Below are 24,601 nucleotides of genomic sequence, written 5' to 3' on the forward strand. Positions count from 1 at the left end.
AATTTTTTAAATATATTAATATGCAGTTGTATAAGATTTTTACAAATTTTAAATGCAGAGTAATTTAGAATTATTCCATATTTTAATCATTGCCACCTTCTGTTTGGTTAAAATATAATGAATTCTTCATTTCTTTCAGGTTAAAGTAGTAGTAGTTTTTTTGGGGGGGGGCTTTGTTTTAATATTTGTAGCATTTTCAAAACTTATAAATATGTGAAAGTATTATGATAGATTTATGTATATTGAACAATTCCAAATAACAGAAATTTTTTAAATAATTTATTTCAATAACTATAACATCATTATTTTAGAAAGAACTAGTATTATATCTTAATACTACAGAATTTTTTTGAGGTAAAAGTAGGCAAATTTTTTTCTTGTTTGTTTTAATATCTGTAGCATTTTCAAAACTTATAAATTTGTGTAAGTATTATGATAGATTTTATATATATATTGAACAATTCCAAATAACAGAAATTTGTTAAACAAATTATTTTAACAAACATAACATCATTATTTTAGAAAGAACTAGTATTATATCCAAGTAAGAATGGCTTTGTAGCTGATCTCTTGGAAGAAGCCAAAAAGCAAGTAGAGTTATCAGATAATGGTTCTGGTAGACTTAGGTGAGTATTTTCACTTAATACAAATAATTTCCATTTTGTGTTGAACTGTTAAATTTGTAAAGCATTGTACTAAATTGAAACGAAGCTGTTTTGTTCTTGCATAGATCTGTCTTTATTTTTTAGGTTATTAGAAATAATAAGCTACAAGATATTTGCAGTTCAAAGGGAAGAAATGCCCTTAGATTCGTTAGGTAATGGAAGTGCGAGGTCCATAAGAATTGAAGAAATTCCCAAGGATGAGTTAGAAATAGCAGATGATGAACTGTTAATACCTGTAGCTCATTTCCAGAAGGTTTGTTGATTTTGATAAAAACAATTTATGTTGATATGAGTACTTTCTATCAATATTTGTATATTGATAGAAATAATATAATAATATAATATTTGTAAAATTTCATTATTTTATAATGATTATTGAGATATGAGGATCATTTTAAAAAGTTGTCATAAAAATACATTTTACTTTTTTAAACATACTTAATTATTACTTGAGAAAATTCTGTGATAAATGTGCATAATACACACATTGGAATTGCTGTATTATATTAAACATATTGTTCAATAGTTTGCATAGTTTTAAAATCATTGTTCCTTATGCAAACAGTATACAAGGTTAATCTAAATTATTCATCGGGCTTTAAAGCACTGTTTATATACAGATTTATGATGTACAAAGATGGTTGATACATGAAAGGTAGATAAATTCACTAAGTTTAAAAAGCCTGCCTCGTGGCTGGCATGTACACTATATGGCAGGCTTGCGACAGTATTCTGCAAGATTATGACTGTGCTGGAAAATAGTTTTTGTGTGTTAGAATAAGTGAAGTGTTTGTTGATTATGAGCATTCAGTGTGCATTCGTGCACAAATACATAAAAGCTGTGCCTGGTTACTAGAGGATATTGCGTTGGTTTCAGTTTCATGATATGGGTTGTCTGTGTATAGAGAAAAGCAGGAGGGGTGACTGCATATCTCAGAAGAAATCATGACAGAGTTTTGTGGTCAGCCCACAGAAGTCAACCATTTGTACAAGCCGTGAACTGGGCATTCAGCATAAAACAGTGTGGAATGCTTGGCTGCAGCATTTACGTTTCAAACCATGCCTTTTGCAACACCTGACTCTAGGTGACTATGCCTGTCAGTAGGAGTTTTGTATTTGAATGCAGCAAATTGTGGAAGGTGAGGATGATTTTGCTGGCATATGGATATTAAGTTACAAGGCAATAAAGACTAACAAAATATTAAGCCAACAATGTCCCCCTTTTACTGATGCAAAGTCTAAAATTAAACTTGCATAGAACTACAAAAAATTTCACATTTTTGTTGTATTATATGGACACAATACTTATTATTCTTAAATTCTTCCTGAATATTGTAAACAGTGAAACAATTTTTTTTTAATCCATATCAGGCACATGCCTTTATAAATAGGTCCACATTGTTTAATTTGCTGGAGATGAATTCGACGTCAAACACTCCATCACTCACCATCTTGTAATGAAGTGATATTGTACATCAGTGTGCCTAATCTGACAACTGTTTTTTTTCTACAGAATTTCTCTACAGGATCTCTTTATTTGGTTTGTAGGAATTTCCTTTTCTCCATCCGATTCTGGTAACATTTCTGATCCTTTAAACTCAGTTTTAGGTTTCTGGCCTAGGATGCTATCTACTGCATTCATTCTTTCAATGAAATTGGCATCACAGGTTTCTATTGATTTCTGTTCTTCTGGTAGCTATATTTTATAACCTTAGTTTCCTTGGCATATCCTACCAAAATTTTTTTTTGCATTTTGTTTGTAATTTGTCTCTATTCTGTTTTGGTATGCCAACATATGCTTTACGTCCAAACATTTAAAATAAATAAAACTAAGTTTTCTGTTTAGGAAGATTTCGTAATGGGTTCAGATATTATTATGACTCACCTCGTTCCAAATTTGTGCAAAACATCCGGGAGCATCTGTCCACCTTTTTTTTTCCCCCATTTTAGAATTATTAAGCATAGCTTTAACTGCACCAAACGTTGTTTTGTTAAAGCTTTCACACACACACACACACACACACTGTTTTCTGGGGTGTATGCATTTGCATGTTCAACACTATTCCCTTTTTAGGCTAAGTGCTTTTGAATTACCTGTTACAGAATTCACCACCATTATTGGCATTAGTTATGTATTTATCAGTTTTTCCATTTGCCTAAGGTAGTTAGTTTTTAAAGTTATTGAACAATGCACTCGAATTTACAAGACAAAAAAAGAAAAAGACCTTCAGAAATCAGTACTTTCTGTCCGCCTTGAACTATGAGAGCTTGTACACATTATGGCATTGAATCATACAAGTTCTGAATGTAATCCTGGGAAATGGTATTCTGTATGGCTACGACTTGACACAGTGCAGTCTTAGTGTGTGCCCAACCAGGTGTATGAGCCGGTCGCCGACCGATTAAATCTCGAACATGCTCAGTGAGTGACATATCGAGGAAATAAGCAGACCATGGAAGAAGCGAAACCTGTTGTGCCCTAAAGAATGCTTGTGTAGTCTGAGAAACATTTGCATGGTCATCATCCTGCTGAAATAACAGTGCCCGTAATGTGTCGAAAAGTGTGGGGGGGACACCTCGCTCTACAATTTCCCTTATCTAGCGATTACTGTTGAGGTTGTTGTAATCTGTACTAGATGGGATCAGGAATTATACCCAATAGCTCCCCAAACCATGATGCCAGGCAATTGACACTGGGTAACACACTGATGTAACAGACATTCCCCTCTGTAACTTCCAGCATGTACTCTCACATCGTAGTACTCCAGACTGTAGTAAAATTCATCAGAGAAAACAACTTGTTGCCATGCTTATTGAAGTCAGAGGCATCTATGTTACAGTGAGAGGGAAATCTTGCTTAGAACCCTTGCATGCGGTTCATGCTACAGCAGGCGACGACGAACCATGGAGCTAGACATGCAACACCTGTAGCCATGCTCCACCGTTGTGTTACACAAGAGAAGCTGCTGTACGATCCGTTGCAGTCATGCAGATGAGGTATCAATTGTCCCGTGCCATTGTGCTATTGCATGTCCCACACCCACAATTTCTTCTTGTTTGCTCTGTCTTCTGTCCATTTCTTCCAAACACATCACATTTGTGATATTACACTGCATATGAGCTGCGATTGTTTGATACGAAGGTCCACCCTCTTGCATACCGACAATACAACCTTGTTCGAACTCCGTTGGTTCTTGGTATAGCACCTTCTGCTGTTGATGCGGCATATTGACCACTAATAAACATTGGCTGCAGATGATGACAATAAGCAGATTTCAACACAACTTTACGGTCCTGATATACATGGAATAAGCAGCCGGTTCTTAGTCCACTCATCCACAATTGCCTTGCAATTCTAATTATTTGCATGCCTTACCTCACTTTACATTTCCTGTAAATTTGGTTCAATTTGCATAATTCGTTCATTGTGTTGTAATTTTCGCAAACGTTAATGTTGATTTAGCAACAGCCATACCTGGATCGCATTTCTCTGTTGGTTTTTTGAATTCGGCTAATCCTTTCACTCTTTGATTTTTACTAATATTCTGAATATAATCAAAATTTACTTGGCAAAATCTTCTGTACCATGACTTCATCTTTCTCTGTATCTGTTGTATGCCTAAATTTTTTTATGTCATAGAAGTACATCATACCACTTAGCATAACATAATCTACCGCAGTTATTGAAGTATATTCAATGGGCACCTGCCTTTTCTAACCTTGCTTCCGATAGTAAATTCCTTCTTAGATTTGGATTATGCAACACATTTTCTAATTCAGTCTAATTTATTCGATTGCCAACTTTTATTTCAAATTTGATGGTACTTTTTCCTAATACTTTACTTACAAAATTTTCTACAGTTAAGACATATGAGTAAGGTGAAAAGTTCCTGGCCTAACCCAGAGATGGTGCTCCACTCAGCAAAAATTTGTTTCCTGCCTGGGTGCAGGTGTCAATAGCTCATATGACAAGTTTCAACTCTTCTCTCAAGTAGTTTGTTTGCACGAATTTTCCAAGTAGACTTCTTGCGTCTTATTCGTTAAAATGGGTAAACTGGAGTATCGTGCAGTCATAAAATTCTTTGTATTGGATGGATAAATTCATCCGAAGTTGCCAAAAGTTTATGGGGACTCTGCTTCTTCCATGTCAACCATTAAAAAGCTGAATTTAACCCTTTGTTGCTCAGTGTTCCACTACATGGAACACCCAACTTGAATTGCTTCTGAAACCATTAAATTCCACCATAAATGGATGAAAATGCCTTTATAATATACTTCGAACTTCTCTTTTGAAATAGTCGACGGCAGCATATCACAAGAAGAGACTGAATTTTCATTTATGATGTGTTATTAAAATCCACTTATTTTTTAGTAATTTTCTATATTTTCTTGGTGATACAAATAAAATTGTTTGAAAAACAATTTCTGTATAATTTTGATGGCTGTACTCTATATTATTTGTTATATATTTTTTACATTTTTCATTAAAAAAGCATGCACAGAATCATTGAATAAAACGGGGTGTTCCATTAGCGGGAACACTGCACCTTTAGCAATCTCATACTATTACGCATCACAACATCTGTTGTATATGTTTTCTATTTCTGTTGTTTTGGGGGAATGAATTCAAACAAAGCAGTTGAGGGATGAGGTGTAGTTTGTGCTATGAAAGCCCTAATATAGTCATCTTGAAATTTTTGTGAGTAATTTTCAGGCGGGATTTTTATCAGTAGCTCGAGTAATCTTTACTTACAGCTGCGCAAATTTTTTGCTGTCACTTTTTAGTCGCATTCCCATTTATTTTCAGTAATTGTGTAGATATTTTTTTTGTGTGTATGTGTATCTTATAGCTTATTTTTCTTTATTGTTAGTATTAATTATAGTTAATTTTTTATTATTAATTTTCCATAAATGGCACGGAGGAAAGGCCATTCCATAAATGGCGTGGAGAAGCTATAACTCTTTCAGAAGCGCTAAAAGTGCTTCATGAATTACCCTCTTATTCTGAATCAGAGCATAAAGATATCAGCAATACTGATATATATGCCCCTGAACCAGTGTAATCCTGTGATGATATGTCGGATGAAACTCATTTATTTGATGAGAAGCTTGATGATCCATCTTACCCAGGCACCTCTACGCAGCCTCAAGCTTTTACTTGGAATTATAAACATATTGTTTCACGGAACAAGAAGCCGCACAAAACAAGTTTTATGTTCAAAACCTGTTGTTATGCTTCTATCAGAAAAAAGTTGGTTTGTGCTTCCATCGGAAAGGTGTGACATGCTTTGAACAATTTTACAAAGCTAAGAAATCGAAAAATTTGTAAATATCTTTGTATATAGGACTTGTGTATATACATATATTTATCTCATTTATCTATATTTGTTCAATAATGTTGTGTATATCCAGAAAACCATGTATAGAGCCATAATACAGTGTTTTTTCATTACTTTAAAAATGATCCTACTCATTTCTGTGCTTCACTGCAATGCTCCCTTAGTCGCACTTTTAAAATCTCTGGCGGCGCAGTGTTTCACTTCATAGAGCACCCACAAAATTAAAACGGTAAGTGCAATTTATACAAAATTTTACGTGTATACTTCTTTAGGCCTAATTGACCGCATACAACTTTTTTGGTTAAAATTCTGACTTTAAAGTATAGTCACCGCAAAGGGTTAAACGTGGTGTACAATCCTCAAAGATGACCCATGTGAAGGATGTCCAAAAACGGCAACCATGCCAAAAACCATCAAGAGGTGCACGATGTTGTGTTAGACCAGGGATGTCAAACTCATAGGTACACTTGGGCCAAACAAACAAGGTTTAACTTTAGGCGGGCCGCAAAAAAAAAAAATAAATAAATAAATAAATAAAAAATCTATATTCATAGAAACGTAGATTTATTTCGAATAATACAATAATAAACATATATATATATATTTATATAGAAAAGAACAAGAAAAATTTAATGTTTACGTCCTGATACTTGACATCTCTTCTCTGCTATTATCTTTCCTATTTCGGGAGAAATTTTGTTTGCAGTGATAACTTTCAACGCTGACCCAAGGTGAGCATCATTAATACGGATTCTAATAGGAGACTTATTACCTTTCACGACTGAAAATAACTGCTCGCACCGATAAGTGCTGCCAAACATGGAAATAATTTCATATGCGAATTTTTGAGTATTTTCAAACCTGGCTGGTATATTTGTAAAATATTTGTAAATATTTGTAAAATATTTGTAAAATTCAGGCACGCCCACTTGAATCTCGATCACCTCCATTTGCATATGGCTGGGTACTGAGTCAATACTTATTGAGAAAATTGAAGAAAACAAAAAAAATTTGTCTTCGAGGGAACTAAAACCATTAAACCTTGTTTCAAATTCAGTTGTTAAATTTGCAATTTTTTCTGCGTATTTTTGATACGAACAAGTATCCTCTAAACTTGATTTGTTCATGCTGCACGTCGGGAAGTGCTTCGAATCTTCGTTTTTAAGTTGTTTTTCCAAAAGAACTCGTTGACATTTGAATGCTTTAATTATGTCAAACATGTTCGTAATGATATAATCTTTTCCTTGTAACGATAAATTTAAATCGGTTAAGTGTTTGGTTATATCAACCAAGAAAGATAAATCTTGTATCCATATTGGATCGTAAAACAAACTTATGTCTTGATTTTTGTTTTTAAAAACTGGCATATTTCTTCTTTCAAATCCCAGAATTGTTTGAGAATCTTGGAGCAACATAACCAATGTACCTCGGTATAGTAGGACAAACCCGAATATTCACTATCTAACTCACTTAAGAAAGCAGTGAATTGATGCTGATTTAAACCTCGAGATCTTATAAAAATTTATAACTTTTTTTATATATGACAAAACATTCTCCATATTTATTACTTTTGTGCATAGAACTCCTTGATGTATAATACAATGCAAATGATGAATGTTTGAACCATGAATTTCACTAAGTTTTTTTCTTAGTAATGCTACGAAGCCCTTGTTTTTCCCAGTCATTGATGGAGCGCCATCTGTAGCTACAGAATTTAATTTTGCCAAAGGTAGATTTTCTGCAGAAGTCCAAAAACACAAGTAAATATATCTTCTCCTGTGGTAGTACCAGGCATCGGTATTAGTTCCAGTAATTCCTCAAAAATGTTAAAATTCTTGTCACAAGAATTAAGAAACACTGCTAATTGAGCTTTGCCACTAATGTCCGTGCTCTCGTCACAGGCAATGGAGAAACTTTCGAAACTAAATGACTTTGCTTTGATCTGATCACTTAAATTCGCGGCTAAATCAGTAACTCTTTCCGCAACTGTATTTCGAGACAATGAAATTGATTGAAAAGCCTTCACATTTCCAGGACAAACAATTTCTCCAGCTTTCATTAGGCATTCCTTGATGAAATCACAGTCAGTAAAAGGCTTCGAATATTTAGCTATCAACTCGAACAAGACGTAGCTTGTATGTACCGCCGCTTCACTTTCTTGCAATACTTTACTAAACATGGACTGTTGCTTTTTCACTTCTAACTTGAGCTCTTTCAACTTTTCTTCTCTCATTAATCCTTCGTAATTGTTATATTTCGATTGTGTGTTCGTAATGACGTTTAATATTATATAACTTTGGTACATTAATAGTATTATTATATATCAAGCAGATTATTTTATCTTTTATTTCACAGCAAAAATTCTAATTCCCATTTTACTTGGAATATTCTATGTTCGTCAGCGATTTTTCGTTTAATTTTACTACCACTTGGTTTTGATATAGGCATACTGAATACAAAGGGCTGGAATAAACACGGTTAACGTTAAAAAGTTAACAAAAATTTATTCTTTCCACAAGAGATAAATCAAAATGCTGAAATGTTTCTTCAAAAATATTCTAACAATATCACAAAATATCAAACGTTTAGCAAAAATCAATTCAAAACAGAGAAACTAATTCTATCTCGCAGCAAAATTGCTGCAAATCAATCACAGCATTAAGTAAACAAACAGTTCACTAGAACTACAGCTACTACTGAGATGAGTTGTTTGTTCTCGGCTTTTATAAGCTTTATAATTAATTTCTCGAATATACTGGAGGAAACATCTATAAATATCTGGATTTTTGTAGATGGCAACAGCAATTACGAGATATTTATTTATTAGGTATTAAATGCACGCGCTGTTCTATTTTTAACCTTCCTACGCAGCTGTCTTTTCAAAAATCATCTGCGTTGCTAAGGCAACATGAAGCAAATCTAATTACAATTCTAAATAAAAAAAAAACTAAATAAATAAATAACTATGAAATCCGTAACAATATGAATTAAGTAATAATTAATAATAAAGCAAAGTGCATGCACCAATATATCGTACAAAACTATGATTTGAAAACTGAGACCATGAGCTCGGCCACATTTGGCTATCGGGGGATGCGTACAAGTTCTGAGTGCACGTGTCCCCCAAAAGCCAAAGGTAGCTGAACGCAAGCTACTCGCACGCATTTGTAATTTAAGTAATGTGTGTGTCAGCTTGCTGTGAGTAATCTAACAACACTGAATAAATTATCGTTAATTACTTAGAAGTAAACATTTCATTTTTTACTTCTTTGACATGTTATTTTATTATTATATATTATTATTTGCCGATATATTGGCCGGGCCACAAAAATATTTGTTGTGGGCCGTGAGTTTGACATCCTTGTGTTAGACGATAGGCGAGTAAAGGTGTGTGAGATAGCTGAAGCTGTGGGGATATCGGAAGAAAGGGTGCTAAACATCTTGCATAAAGAATTAGGCATGCGAAAGCTCTGTGCAAGATGAGTGCCGCATTCGCTGAATATGAATCAAACGATTTTTGCAGGTGTCTATGAACTGATTCAACAGGGATCCTACAGATTTTATGCGCCGATTTATCACCATGGATGAGACATGGGTCCATTACTAGGCTAGGGTTCGTATGGTCCGTAAGAGTCCTTAAAAGTTCTTAGATTTTTTTAATCGATTTTTGGTCCTTAAAAGTCCTTAATTTTGGACAAAACCAGCAGAAGGCCCTTAATCATCTGAAATTTCTTTGTTTTTGCGACTGTCATTTTGTGTATGAATTAGCATTTTGGAGGAATATTTTTGGCGATTCACTGCTGTATATATGGTTATTTTTTGAATGGGTTCATGAGTTATAATTTGTTTCTATTTCTAATATAAATGATGGGATACTCAAGTTTCTAAGCAAAGAAGTGAAACATAAATATTTCGAAATTCGTTTTTTCTAATAAAGAGCTCTTAAACAACTTTTTGCTTTTGGGGATGTGAATTCTTTTATTAAACGGTTCTAAATTTGGCGACTTATCAACATTTTGGTGATTTTAAGATTAGTTTCTGTAGAAAAAAAGGGAAAATTTTTAAAGAGATCATTATTTGTACCAGTGATAAAAGATGGATGTGCGAAGAAGTGTTGTTGTTTTGGCTGACAGAAATTTTTTAAAAAAAGAAATGTTGCTTTTTTCCAACCTCTGGGACTCATCATTCTGGATTCATTATGATCCCATTCAGTGGTTACTGCAAAATATAAAGCAGAAAAACTTAGTAACAATATCTCAATGATGCCAGGTGGGCTTACAAAAATTTTACAGCCACTGTATCTCACCATCAGTAGAATTTTCGAGCACAAAACTGCGAAAGCAGTGGGAGGAATGGATGCAAAGCAGATTTCATTTCTTTTCAAAAATTCCAGACGGATGAGAAAAGCTTCATATGGGAAACTTGCCTTGTGGATTGATAAAGCATGGCAATTGGTTCAAGCTGATACGATCATATCACAATACGATTAAACCGGAAATCATTGAAAAATAAAATGAAAATGACTCAACGTTAGAAGAAGGGATTTAGAACAGAGTGATGAACGTGACCTTGATGGTGATTTAAGTTTAATTCTGGCATTTATGAGTCATATTTTGAAGGTCTTGTATAAATAAATTTAATTAATTTTAATTATGTTTGATTATCTAATTTACATGTTCGTTTTCGTAATATGGTAATTTTTTGCGATACACAAAATTTACTGACCTCGTAAAAATAACATGTGATAGAAATCAGCAGAGTTTGCTTTTGGCAAGTTCGAAGTAATATGTTTATTTTTTAATGTGTTTTTATACAGCCAAATACTGAAAATCCAACGACCTGAAATCCACGTTGCCTCTCAAAATGTAAACATTCAATTTATATGTTCTGGAAGCCGCAACATGGAGAACGAAATACCAAAGAAAAAATACTTGCTGAATAATGATGTAATAATTACTGGATGATTAATAACAGAAACACCAAATTATTGACATCATGGTGAAAGTTTTTCCCCACCAATCTGCATCAAGGTAAAAAAGCAGATGATTTGGTCAACTTTTCTTTTAAGTTCACGATTCACGTTGTATTTTATGACCCTTATTGTTTCACGGCATTGTTTAATGCTGCTGTTTTTATATCTGGATACTTTGTGGATAAATTAAAAATATTTTGCATTTGAGCGCTTTTTAATAAAATGGCAGATAAGAAATGCATTCATGATTTTACTGTTTGTAACGTTGAAAAAGCTAAACCTATTGCATTAACGGCAAGGCAAATGGAAATTTTGCAAAAGATGGAAAAAGGTATTACTTCTCGGTTTATAGCAGAATCGTTTGAAATTGTGACATGGCAAAGAAAAAAAAAAAAAGCTGTTGAAATTTTACAGCAACAATAATCCAACACCGGAATCCGAAACTAGAAATCTTTGCACGAGGCGAAATCGTCAAACCTCAATGCTGTCTTGTACGAGTGGTTCCAGCAGTGGATGAGGGATGATGGGGGAGCCAATTTGAGGACTGCTTCTGAGAAAAAACAGAAATCAGATTCATGCTGATTTAAAAATAGAGGAGCTGTGCAATTTCATCAGCGGTTGGCTAAACTGATTTAAGCAGAGACTTGGTATATGTTATCTGAAAGCACGTGGGAAAACTTTCAGAAGATAAAAATGCTGCAAAGGAATTTATTGATGAATTTTTTGTGTTAGTGGCAGATGAAAATCTTAGCCCAGAACAGGTTTTAATATGGATGAGACTGAACTTTTGTGGCTATGTTTGCCAAGAAAGGTATTTGTGACAAGCAAAGAAAATGCACCGTCAGAGGTGAAAGAAGCTAAAGGAAGAGTTACTATTTTTAGTATGCAGCAATGCAACTGGAACTTACAAATGTAAAACAGTGGTAGTGGGTAATAGCACCAGTTCCAGAGCTCTGACAGGAGTACCTGTGGTTTAAAGGAATAAACAAAATTCATGGTTCATGAAAAGAACGTTTCACCAAATGGTTCATAGAGCATTTTGTTAAAGAAGCTAGATAAATTTTAACACTCTAGGATTATCATCAAATTGCAAGATTTTACTATTGTTAAACAACTGCTCAGTGAAAGCTTAAAAAACCTCAGCTGGTGTGACATTAAGATTTGAACTTTTCTAGATTTTCTTTTTTGCTTTTTTTATTGTACTGTAATCGATCATCTAAATATGCTATTTAGCAGATCATTGGGATCTATGATTTAGTGATAGTGTAAATTGAGGGGTCACAAATTAGACTACAGACAACAACATGTCATACATTAACATAATTTTCTAACATATATTTAAAAGGAGGGTGAGGTACTTGAATTCTAAAACTGTTGAACTCATTGTTAGGTTATTTTTAAACTTGATTGTCAGTACTTTTTTGTAATGTAGGATTGTGTTCCTCCATAATGGTCTGATGGGAAAGCCAAAATTAAGACACCATTTGAGGTATTTGCGAATGTTTGTATCTTCGAAACTACAGATGTTACATTCAATTGAAATACAACATTAGATGAAGGAAAGACCATATTGGCAAACACACAATTTTTTTTTTTATATATAAATTGGAGAGGGTATACACATTGGTATCGTGTCGAAAATAGTAAAGTTTTAATGACGTTAAAGCTCAGTGCACACACGCACCCAAGTGTGAGTGACAAGGTTGTCTGATAGGCAGTGTATTCGAGTGGTGGTTGCTGTATTTTATTTTATTTAATTTTGCTGAGTGGCAAGGTTGGCCGGTAAGATAGTCTGTTTGTTCAGCTTTGTGTTTACTGTATTTTATACAAAATGAGAAAGCATTTGATTTTGTGAAACCTCGTTTTAATCTCATTATGGTGCTAAATAACTATACATATGCATTTCAGACTTAACATTTACTTGGAATATAATTGCAGACATCTTAATTTATATATCGGGTTGTGACAAAAGTTTCCTGCCGCTGCAAATAACATCTGTGTAAACTGTTGGCAATTTTAATCATATTTTGTCAAATGATTTTTCTAATTGGAAAGAAAAAGACTTGCTTTAGAAACACTGTGTTGTAAAATTTGTAAACAAATATCATCATTATTAAGTACAAGATGTCTGAAATGAAACTATCACACTACCAGATGAGAACCATCATTTACTTCCAGTTCTATTGCAAAACGTCAGCTACAGAATGTCGCCAAATCATGTGCACACCTTAAGGTACTGATGTTGATCATATGACATTGTGAAGGTTTGGGACTTTAAGTTCAAAAACAAGGACTATAACATTCAAGAAGCAAAGGGCTCTGGTTGGCCTACTGATGTTAATGAGCCCCACCTACGAGAACTTGTGGAAGAAGATCATTATGCAACCACTCGATAGGTTCCTAAGGAATCGGACGTTGGTGCCATGTCCTTTAGTTGTGTTGTGCATTGCATAAACTTGGTTTACAAGTTCAATTGCTGGGTGCTGCATCAGCTGATTCAAGCAGATAAGGACAGATGTGTTCAGGTTTGCATTAATCTGCTCGAATATCAAAGCAAGGATAAAATTCTGGACCAGATTATCACTTGTGATGAAAAGTAGGTTTACTTCAGCAACAAGGCTGGAAAAGGGGTTGTTTTGAGGAGCGCTGTGGAGTCGGAGTTGGGCAGATTTTTCGGTAAAAGGAGTCGGAAGCTGGAGTTGCTAAAAATAGGTCGACTCCAACTCCAGTTTTTGTTGGACAGTTTCAATTTGAAATGAAATTAAAGTGAATTGAAAAAAAAAAAAATTAACGATGAACTGAGTTTTTTTTTTTTTTTTTTTTATTATTATTATTTATGGACCATATCCATAGTTATTTTGTCTTTTATTGACATATTAATAAATAAAAGGGAGGAAGATGGATGTGATATTTGCCATTATTGATTAAACTGATCCATTTAGTTGCACATCTCATTGGTAAATTTAGGTAACCAGTAATAGCAGCAAGAACTCCCAAAATCTGATACCGTTCTTAGGAAGCGAGCAGGAAAAGGAGCAATTATTGATCAAGCAACGCGATGGGAAAGATATAGAGGTTGTTAGAATTAAGAACTTTTTTAGAATATGTAGATAATCATAATGTTTCACTAATAGAAAGACTGTGGAATGATGTTGCAGAATTGGAAATTCTTCTTTCTACACTGAATATAGCCACAAAAAAGCTACAATCCGAAGAATTAACAGGAGACGAGAATGGAAGAATGTGATGTGTGCGATTTCTGAAATGGAGGTTTACTGCAGAAGGAATTATTTCTTCAATGAAAAAAGAGAAACTAGATTGAGAGACAATCAGATGTTGTTTGACTTCTAAATTAAAGTAATGAGATCTCTCTTGGTTCAATATATGTAGATCCAAAACACTGAATTTGAACACTGAATTGAATGGCGAACAAATTAAAAGGCAAAGAAAGCCATCTATGAACTTTCACTAAGAATGAAATTATTCTCAGAACAATTGAAGTATTCAAATCAGGACAGTCAAACTGGAGTCATTGCAACTGAGTATCTATCATCCTCTTCCATTGATGAATGAGATTTTGAGAAATATTTAGATAATTCTGAAAAGGCTAAGGCAAACCGAATGAGAATAAAGAACCAAGAGCCTTTAGATATGAAAATGAAAAAATACAAACCAGATTTCTACACCACCTTTGAAGAAATAGAGAAATATGATTGCTCTTGCGCAAATCAGCTCTTATAGAACTTATAAAAATCTATTCTGAAAAGTTAAAAGAAATGGCTGTAACAGTAAGAGCTGTTCCTCCTACTCAAGTCAGTGTGGAAAGTTAAAAGAAATGGCTCTAACAGTAACAGCTCTTCCTCCTACTCAAGTCAGTGTGGAAAGACTCTTCAGCTCTGAAATTTACCAAATCGGATCTGTGGTCCTCTAACAAAAAAAAAATCTTGCCAAAGCTGTTTTTTTTCCTTAGAAATTACTAATGCCAGTTTTTCCATTTTAAAATAAATGCTAATTAATATAAATAATTTACTATGCCATCAATTTTCCCACTGTAGCATCTATTGCATCTTTTATACTAAAAAAATAAGCTGTAACCTATGTGTATATGTTTGCATATGAGGGCGTTTGATTCGGTCACTTTTCCTACTGACTCCACAGCCCTGATTTTGCGTCCTTCAAGCCCGCAAAGCGCAATTCGACTAACAAAAAGATCACATTTTGTATCTGGTGGGATTGTCGTGATATTATGCACAAAGTGTATCTGGAACCTTTGTTAGTAATTCTACACATAAAACACCAGTGGCTCTTTAAACTAAAAGAATGACCGTCCCATGAATTTTGTTTTTTAGATTGAACTACAAAATTTAGTTTTTTACATTTTTAGAACTACAAAATAGTTTTTTAGATTGAAATATTAATGGATATTTTAATGGATATTTTAATGCATTTTCTTCCCACTTCTTTTATTTTATATGTGTAACCAAAACATTATTTGAATGATTGCTATATATTTTCTTATAATTTGTGTTATTTTATGTTCCAAATATATATATATATATATATATATATATATATATTTTTTTTTTAGGAAGTCTTCTCTACATTTGGTGTACCTTTTCTTTTAAAAGTTAAGCATGTAAGTTGAATAACAAATTTAATATGACTTGCATTAAATCAAATTTAAATAATGATGGATGTGATAATTTTAGTTGAATATTATAACAATTTATACTGAAATATTTAGATGTGTTCAATACTGTAAATACTTTCTTATTCTGTTGTTTCTGTTGTATGTATAGTCGTTAAATTTTGTTTTTCATTTAAATTAATAATTTTGTTAAACATTATTAAGCAATTATGAGAAAATGCTTATGCATGCTGAATGTCAGTAAAGTGATATAACAGTGGGGGTGAATCCTTGTATTATTATTTTGAAACTCTAACTAGTCCAGTGTGCTTGTGTAATTTTCTTTAGTGTATATGCTTCTTTACTAGATATTGCAATATTTTTTTAAACATTCTCGTAGATATAACATCAGAAAAAAAAATTGCATCTATATCATACTTTGTAGCATGTTTAAAAAGTGAAATAAAATTTTAATCATCCTTTCATGTCACTTTAGCTTGAAATAATGCGTTACCAAAATGTAATTGTCAAATTTTGTGTAGGAAAGAAAGCATCCAGAAGGCTGTTTAATGTGTCATTTTTGTCTTAATTTATAGTCTTTTTCCTCACCTTGTATGCTCAAAAATAAATGATTTTTAAATTTGATCTGTAGAGTAACAATGTTTACAAATAATTTTCACTGGTTAATTTTTTCCTTCTACTTTCAGAAAGAACCATTTTGTAAAATCAAAGAACGAATACAGAAAAAACTTGAAGTGCCAGATAAGGAATTTGAAAGAGTAAGCTTTTATTTTATTCATAACTGATTAATTGTAATAACTGTGGAAGTTAAGAGCTGAGATTTCCATGGTTGTGATCTACCTTTATAGTTTCATTTTCTGTGCAGTGTATTTTTGAAGCTAATTAACGTTAAGGTAATGTTATGTTTTTTCATTTAATTTATTAAATTGTATATGTTACAAAAGTATATATATCATTTCATTTACCTGAATATTTAGTCCAAAATATACAAGAAAAGTCAAATTCTGAGATTTATTTCGTTATGGGGATGATGATATCTAATCAAGCTCCTTTAAAAAGGTAATATAGCATGTGTTTGGCCTTTTTATTTGAAGACTTAGCAGATTTAACAATTTGAACAAGTACAAGAGTGCCTGTAGAATTCTTATTTACAAAGTTTGTTTTTAAACTAATGTGTGTACTTGAGCTAACTTTACTCCTGGAAATAATTCAGTGATTAACTTGCACAAACTGAATTTAGTAAATACATGTGGCATTAAAATCTAAATAACCTCTTAAGGATCCTGTCAATGGTCAGTGCTTACTCTCTTGCAAATGAGAAGCTAGTCGAGTTTCTGAAGTTACCATAACCGGCCCTTCTACAAAGCGTATGAATCTTAATGGGACAATAGCTATAATTTCAGCTCTTCTAGATGATGTAATGTCTTTCTTGTGGAAGAATACTTGTATGGTTTCTTGTATTGTCACTTTTTGGCTTAGATAATATTAACAGTGATTTAGTTAACAGCAGATCAGTGCTGAATTTCACAGATATCCCAATAATTACTGTGAAAGTTGTCTACCACCGACCTATGAATGTTGTGCCAATCATTCCTGCAGAATTCTGGAGGAGCCGATGCATCTTTATTTAATAAACAATTTTTATTTAACCTACTTGGTTTTTGTGCTCCATAAATAGGCTTTTCTCAGTTTCTGCTATTTTGTTAGGGCCTCTGAATTTACTGGAAGCTCTATGTAGGACAGTACAATTACGAACTAATCGAGATAATTTTCCAAATCTAATACTGTTTTATTTGCCATATTCAGCTGACTATGTCCATTAATACACTTTTATTTAATAAAGTTAAAAAACTTTGAAAATAATGCATTGCTTGCTGTTCTGTAGAAGGCAGGTCCAAATTTTAATAATTTTTCTCAAAATAGAAGAAAAAATACAGCAATAACAGTTAATTTATATTCTTTTTCATAAAAACAAAAGGTGGCTTAACAAGATCAGAGTTACATCAGACAAAAGCACAAATGTTATGATTATCCATAACTGATGCTAATTCATGCTGCTGTGGAACAGTTTTATAGTCGATGTGATAATACATAAGTACTGTGAATTTCTCCATATTGCCACAACTATTGTTTGCAGGTCACAAAAATTGCAAAGGCAGTTAATCAGTAAAAGAAATTATTTCGAGCTGTTATATTCAATGCTAGATTCTTGAAAGAGGAAATTTCAAAAATAGGAATGTGTGGAGTAACCTAGATCATTTTGTTACAAATAGAAAGAAGTTCATTACAAAGTGTATTTAAATTCTTAAAAAGGAAATTTTGATTGAAAAGATTGTTTGGATTTTCATATCTGGAATCCGCCTTTAATTTCTTAATATCCACAGTTATCTCCTTTCCCCGGAATTTGTCGGTCATGGAAAAAACATAATTAGGTGTACTTCCTTTGTTATTAAAGTATTCTTCTGAAGTATTTCATATTTTTTAATGATTAAATTTATCGAACATTAGCAGGTTCATCTAGGTGTTAATTCCTATTAAAGTGCTTGCTAAATCATATAATATGAATACAGTAGACGCTGCTTTATGTGATTGTGGTTAATGTTATCATTTGGATGTTATGAGCAAATTTCCGGAGTCTTGCCTGTTTGTGTATGAAATTCTAGAAAATACATCACTTATTGTTACCGACAATTCAATAAGGCCAAAACAAATTGTATAAAAATTGCTAGGTGTCAGAAAAGTGTCAGCAAATAAGGGATTATGGGGCACACAAAATTTTATTTTGATTTTGCTCAACTATTCAAAATTGGGTAAGAAAGCAAGCATAGTTTTGCTGAAAACATCTACACCAAACTAAGGGTGGGTTTTTTTCACAATCTTAAATTTTAGTTTTACGTTCTTTTCCAATGAATGAGGGATGCCCTCCAAGTATTCAGGATAGACCTTTGGTCAAAGAATTTCCAGAAATGTTATGAACATTTCATAAATGAACTACTGCATTAGAGACCTTGTGAATAAGTTCATAGATATGTTTTTGCATGTATTTCTAATTCTGTGAAAGTATTTGTGTTTCTAGTCATATATATTAAATTAGTTAAATTCTATTTCTGATTGGAGGTTTCTTTCTTTTTGCTTTAAATATTTTATTATCAGAATAGCTGTGGACAAATGTGATCACATTAAGCAGCACCTAATAAAAAAATTTCCGTAAAAAAGTCTTGGGGCAAACAGCTATCTTGTTTCATGATATGTTCATTGGGCAAATCATTATTGTGTGTATGTTTGCGTTAATAAAAAACCTGGTTGGATTATAATGGAGAGACACAAGTAAACTTAGGCAAATTTTAGAATGGCATTGATTTATTAAAAACTAGATTTTGAGGGAATTGCACCATGTAATGAATGGCAAAAATAGCAGCAAAAGTTATGCGCTGTAGATCCGTGGTCTCCAAAAATTTTTGATGGTCCACAGAAAAACTATGTACATAAACTTATGCATTTTTTGCAGACATTTTTCACCAATTAATAATTTTCTTTAATTTTTTATGGTTCTCAGATTCAAATAAAATAGATAATAGACACATAATGAGTGAGAAAAAGTGAGCGAATATTTTGCATTTCTTTAGTAAAACTAAAGATAGAATAACTAATGAAAATAGTATTGATTCATTTAACAAAGAGGTAATCAATGAATCAAAGCATCCACATTCCTCGTCATGATCAGACAGCAATAGAGAGAAAGTTCAAGCTGGAGGTGCAAAGAAAAAAACCCAAAATAACAAGAAAATGTGATTCAGACTATATGAAATGTGGATTTATTCCAGAACCCAGTAGTAAGCTGAATGAATGGCCTTTTGGAATTATCTGTTCTCAGAGTTTATCTAATGCTGCCATGATACCTCACTTGAAATCAAAACACTCAGATTTTGCTAATAAACTACTTGAATATTTTTTAAAAATGTGTGAAAATATGCAAATATAAGTAGGTACCTTAAAAATATGGTTGTTTAAGATAAGCCCCTATCAAAGGCTTCCTATCTGATAGCACTTCAAGTACTGAAAAACAAAAGGCCGTATACAATTGGAGAAGAATTATTCAAACCTTGCATATTGCAAGCTTGTGAAGAGATTTTGGGAAAAAAGCCTGTACAGAAATTGAAAGTAGTAAGTCTGCTAACACTGTTAAAGCCCAAAATTGACGAAATTACTAAACATAACTGGACATCCTTCAGGAGTCTTTCGGTCTACACACTGCATTACACATAGTGAGCATCTTGTCATGGAAAAAAAAAAAAAAAATGTCCCCCAGAACTACACCAAGTATCAGCAGATGTTATTAACGTCACAATGAATTCAACACAAAGTGCTTAATTCTCGATTATTTGAAGCACTTTGTAAAGAAATTGGCTCTCATTATACTATACTCACCTTCTTCTTCACATTGAGGTGAGATACTGACATGACTGTTCGGTCTACACGAAGAAATCAAATTATTTTTTAGCAGTAAAATAATCCGGAATTTCAAGAACTCTTGTCTGACGATTTGAGGGGGTAGACAACCTTGTATATTTGGCAGATGGTTTTCCTCTGTTAACTGAACTAAACATATGCAAGGACAACTTAAGCATGCGTTTACAGTATGAGTAAAATAGATGCTTTTCAAAAAATATCACTGTAGCAAACGCTGTAGAAGGAAATATACAAATGCTTATAAATTTAAATGAAAATATAGGAGAGAACAATCTCAACCAACAAATGGTATCCATTATTCAACAGCACTTCCAGTCACTGAAAGAATGTTTTGGTTTTTATTACCTAAAATTGGAAGATCCTAGGCAATTTGCATTAATTAAATAAAAGTTTCACATTAATAAAATAAAAGTTTTCTGATTATTATTGTATAGATGTATTTACCATTTTTTCTAAACTCATTTTAATGGTCTGCCAAATCAAAAATTATGCATTTAGTGGTCAACGAAGTTCTAAATGTTGCCGACTGCTGCTCTAGATTAATGCATTTCATGTGATAATCTGGAATTATAAAGAGTGTCCTTAAAAGTATGACTACACTTTAAAAAATGAATTAAAAGTAAACAAAGATTTTTTTTTTTTTTTTAATGTCCCATAAAATAAAAGATTATAGTTTCTTTCAACTGAAATGTAAACTAGGTGGCACTACATCCTCATTTTGCAACAATCTCATTTCAAAATGGCTTCACTGCGAGAACAAGTGCAAGATGTAGCATGGTTTATTGGATTTAAATCTGCAACACAGGTAGAGCATAAATTTCGGACTATAGCTTCACCGCAAAAACAAGTGCAAGTTGTAGCATGGTTTATTGAATTTAAATGTGCGACAGAGGTACAGCATAAATTTTGGACTATAGCTTCACCGCAAAAACAAGTGCAAGTTGTAACATAGTTATTGAATTTAAATCTGCAACAGAGGTACGATGTAAATTTTGTACTACTTACAATCAAATTCCACCTTCAAGATCTACAATAACTGACGTGAAAGATTGACAGGTAGCGTTGTTAAAACCAAAATATGGCCACCCTAACAGAAGCTGTGATGATGTTACACAAATTGAAGAATAAATGCTCATTGAAGGGGAAAAACACTGATATTTTCTTTATTGAAAACAGTAAGTGAAAACCTCCGTTTATTTGTAATAAACATTTGAAAGTGTAGCCAAATTTTTCAAGCAGCGTATATTTGTAATCATGTACTGTTCTATAAAAAATTATACATATGTGAAATGAAATTTGATGAAAATTTGTTAATTTCTTGATAACTTTTATTTCCTGATATTATTACATTCTGTTAGTGATTAATATACGAGGTAGGATTAAAAAGTTCCTGGACTGAGTCTATAACATAAAATATATTATGAATTAAATTGCAGAAACACATCCTCCTTCGAAATAAGACCCTTGTGCAACAACACACTTTTGCCAGCATGTGTAAAGGTCATCGAAGCATGTCTGGAATGCATTTTTGGCCATGTCCTTTAATTCAGCTCGAGATGCACGTTTAACTTCATCTGAAGATTGCAGTCGACGACCTTGCAAGTGTCTTGCCAGTTCAGGAAATGGGAAGAAATTGCAGAATGCAAGATCAGGTGAGTAAGAAGGATGCAGCAAAACAGTTGTTTTCGTTTTCGCAAGAAAATCATTGACGAATAGGGATCGGTGAACAGGAGCGTTGTCATGCAACAGCACTCATGACTGCTTAGCCCTTATTTTTGGTCTCTTCCAGATCGACTCTTGCAAATGACCTAGGATTTCGACGTAGAGTTCTTTGTTCGCAGTGCATCTATCAGGGATAATTTCCAGATACACATCACCCTGGCTATTGAAGAATACCTCTAGCATGACCTTTTGCTTAGAACGATCTTGGTGGAATTTCTGCTTCTATGGAGATTATGGTGATTTCCACATTGCTGATGCTGTCATGGTTTGTGGGTCATACAAAAAAAACCATTACTCATCTCCAGTAATAATTCTGCCAAGTAGGGAAGGATCTTTGTCAACAGCAGAGATTAAGTCTCCCACCATTTCCATTCAAATTCCCTTTTGGTCTACGTTTAACATGCAGGGACCGATGTGTTGACACATCCTATGCATGTTAAGAACTGTAGTCAGTATCTGCTGTCATGTGGCTTTTGATATCCCAACTGAATGTGCTATTTGTCAGAATGTTTGCTGCCTGTTCGCACATACTGCTGCAAACACCCTTTTTTATGTTTTTATTGGTGTGTGAAGTCACGGGATGGCCGCAGCATTCATCGTCTTTGGCACATTCCCTGCTTTCTCTGAAGCGACAATGCCACTCAAAAGCTTGCAATCTCGATAATGCTTCTTCCGTGCTCATGCTTCAACATTTCGAAAGTCTCCGTAGCACTCTTTGCCGAGCAAACACAAAATTTGATATTGATTTTCTGCTCAACTGATGCTATTTCTTTCTATCGCCGGTTACTGCTTGTGCTTACAAAAAACGCTGTCGCCGCAAGCTTTCAACCAGGTGATTTGGGACAAACCCCTTTTGAAAAAGAGGGGGAATGTTGTAACACAAAAACGCTCTCTTAGTCGCACTACTGCAAAAATTTTTTTTACATTATAAACTCAGTTTGGGAACTTTTGAATTCTACAATACAATACCCTTATATATTTTTAACAGGGTTGCCACGCTACCTTGAAAAACGGAAAAAGTCGGGGAATTCGAATATTGACCCACAAATTCAGGGAATTTCATACGGCAATCCCCCCCCCCCAAAAGCCGAGTTTTGCGCTGACGTTGGAAGCGATCACTTTCTTTTCGAATTGTGTATTGCGCAAGCGTCATTCGGGCAGCTGGCATAGAGCCAATTTTCACAGCTCCAATTAGATTGTCTTTTAGAAAGGCAAAGCAAGTCTCCAGCAACTTTGGCTTCCAGTAACCTCGAGAAAATCACATGTGCATGTTGAACTAAACAAAATAATTATTCTTGTATAAAACAAAATCGGTTTAATCCTAGTATATGGTACTATGGAGGTTCGAATCAAAGAATATGTAAAGAAGGAACTTTTGTGCAACAGGAGTGGCTCCATTCCAACGTAGAGGGAAACAGCTGCGCATGCATGAAATATCTGTTAGCAAAGCTCGAAGGTGTCAACATAAAATTAATATCGTTTTAACTTTCTTTAAATTAAAAAAAAAGAAAATATTTTTTCACACAAGTAAATTAATTAATAGATTAGTTATTTTGATCCAAAAAAATATGAAAATTCGTGTTTAAATTATTGCGAAAAGTCAGAGAAGGAATGTTTTGTCAAAGAATGTTTCTTAACATGTGTTCCTCAGTTTCCTGTACACTTTGCAGAGAGAAAAATTCTTACCGCTAGGTTATGTCGTCAAATTCCTTGGTGAATTTTTTCTCTGCTTTCTAACAGCGTAATAGCATTGCGTCTGTGGAACCTTTCCTTCTTTATATAGACATTCTTTGGTTAGAATAGCCTCGATGTATTCTATTCTAACCTCCATGTACGGTACACAAGAGATTTGGAGACATTATGATGAACAGTAAATGGGTCATTTTGGTGTTGGTGACAATTTTCAAAACTAAGTAAACTAAGTTTTTACCACAAAATCTTTTAAACCTTTTTTATTTTTTTTTTTATTTTTAAAAAATTCTTTGTCATTTTGCAGTAAATAAAAAAATAGTAATCAGTCATCGAAGGCTAACCATTTTATATAACTATATTTGCTAAAATATCGTTAATTATTCTAATTCAATTTTTAAGTAATTATCTTTATTTTAATGTTATTCGTATCATTTAATCTTGCTTCTTCCCTCTAAATTTATTTATTATTAGTAAATAATACTTTCAAATTTCAACAAATTTTCTCTGGCATAATCCTGAAACTAATTCTAGCAGTATGATGACATATCATTACGAAATTTAATACACATATTTTTTGCTTAAATATGCTGCTAAATAAATATAGAATACCCAAATTTATTTTAAAATATCATTAAATGGATTTCTTTCGTTTGTCTGCAACGAAAAAAATTTTTAATACAAATTGGGCAGGTTCTAATCTCAATCTTCAGTGGAGAAAACAACTCTTATTATAATTATAATAGTAATACTTTGGGGATTATATGTATAAGTCATGTAATTGGCAAATTTTTGTGTTTTCAGATAATACCATAATTAATTTACCTCTTAGCACAGCCAACATGCAAACTGCAAAGAGTGCAATTTTCTTAAAACACACCTGGAAAAGTCCGGGAATTTCATTCTCCTGTTTGAGTGGCAACCCTGATTTAATTAAGTATGTTTTTAGCCAATTGTGAATTCAATGTGAGAAACTTGTTTGGTACTTTTTCATTAGCCAGTCATAAGCATTAATTTGATAAATATTGCACCAAATGCCATCTTTCACATAACATCCATTTTCCGTGCTGCTTAATTATTTTGCTTGATTATTATA

The 24,601-nt window shown here is 33.1% G+C and overlaps 1 protein-coding gene across 3 annotated transcripts in view; it reads left to right on the forward strand.

Annotated features, from left to right (window-relative positions):
- The window catches only part of LOC118205597 (ubiquitin C-terminal hydrolase 7-like), a 166,255-nt gene that overhangs the window by 124,717 nt on the left and 16,937 nt on the right, over positions 1-24,601 (forward strand). For all 3 annotated transcript variants that reach the window (XM_085811679.1, XM_085811676.1, XM_085811677.1), the window contains exons 28-31: positions 523-626; positions 750-918; positions 15,565-15,612; positions 16,311-16,382. In XM_085811679.1, coding sequence (XP_085667805.1) covers positions 523-626; positions 750-918; positions 15,565-15,612; positions 16,311-16,382 — 393 coding nt within the window. The remainder of the gene's footprint in view (positions 1-522; positions 627-749; positions 919-15,564; positions 15,613-16,310; positions 16,383-24,601) is intronic.

Source organism: Stegodyphus dumicola, chromosome 2, assembly GCF_044657685.1.
Source record: "Stegodyphus dumicola isolate Sdum_Otavi_A_Nest chromosome 2, ASM4465768v1".
Taxonomy (NCBI): Eukaryota; Metazoa; Arthropoda; class Arachnida; order Araneae; family Eresidae; genus Stegodyphus; species Stegodyphus dumicola.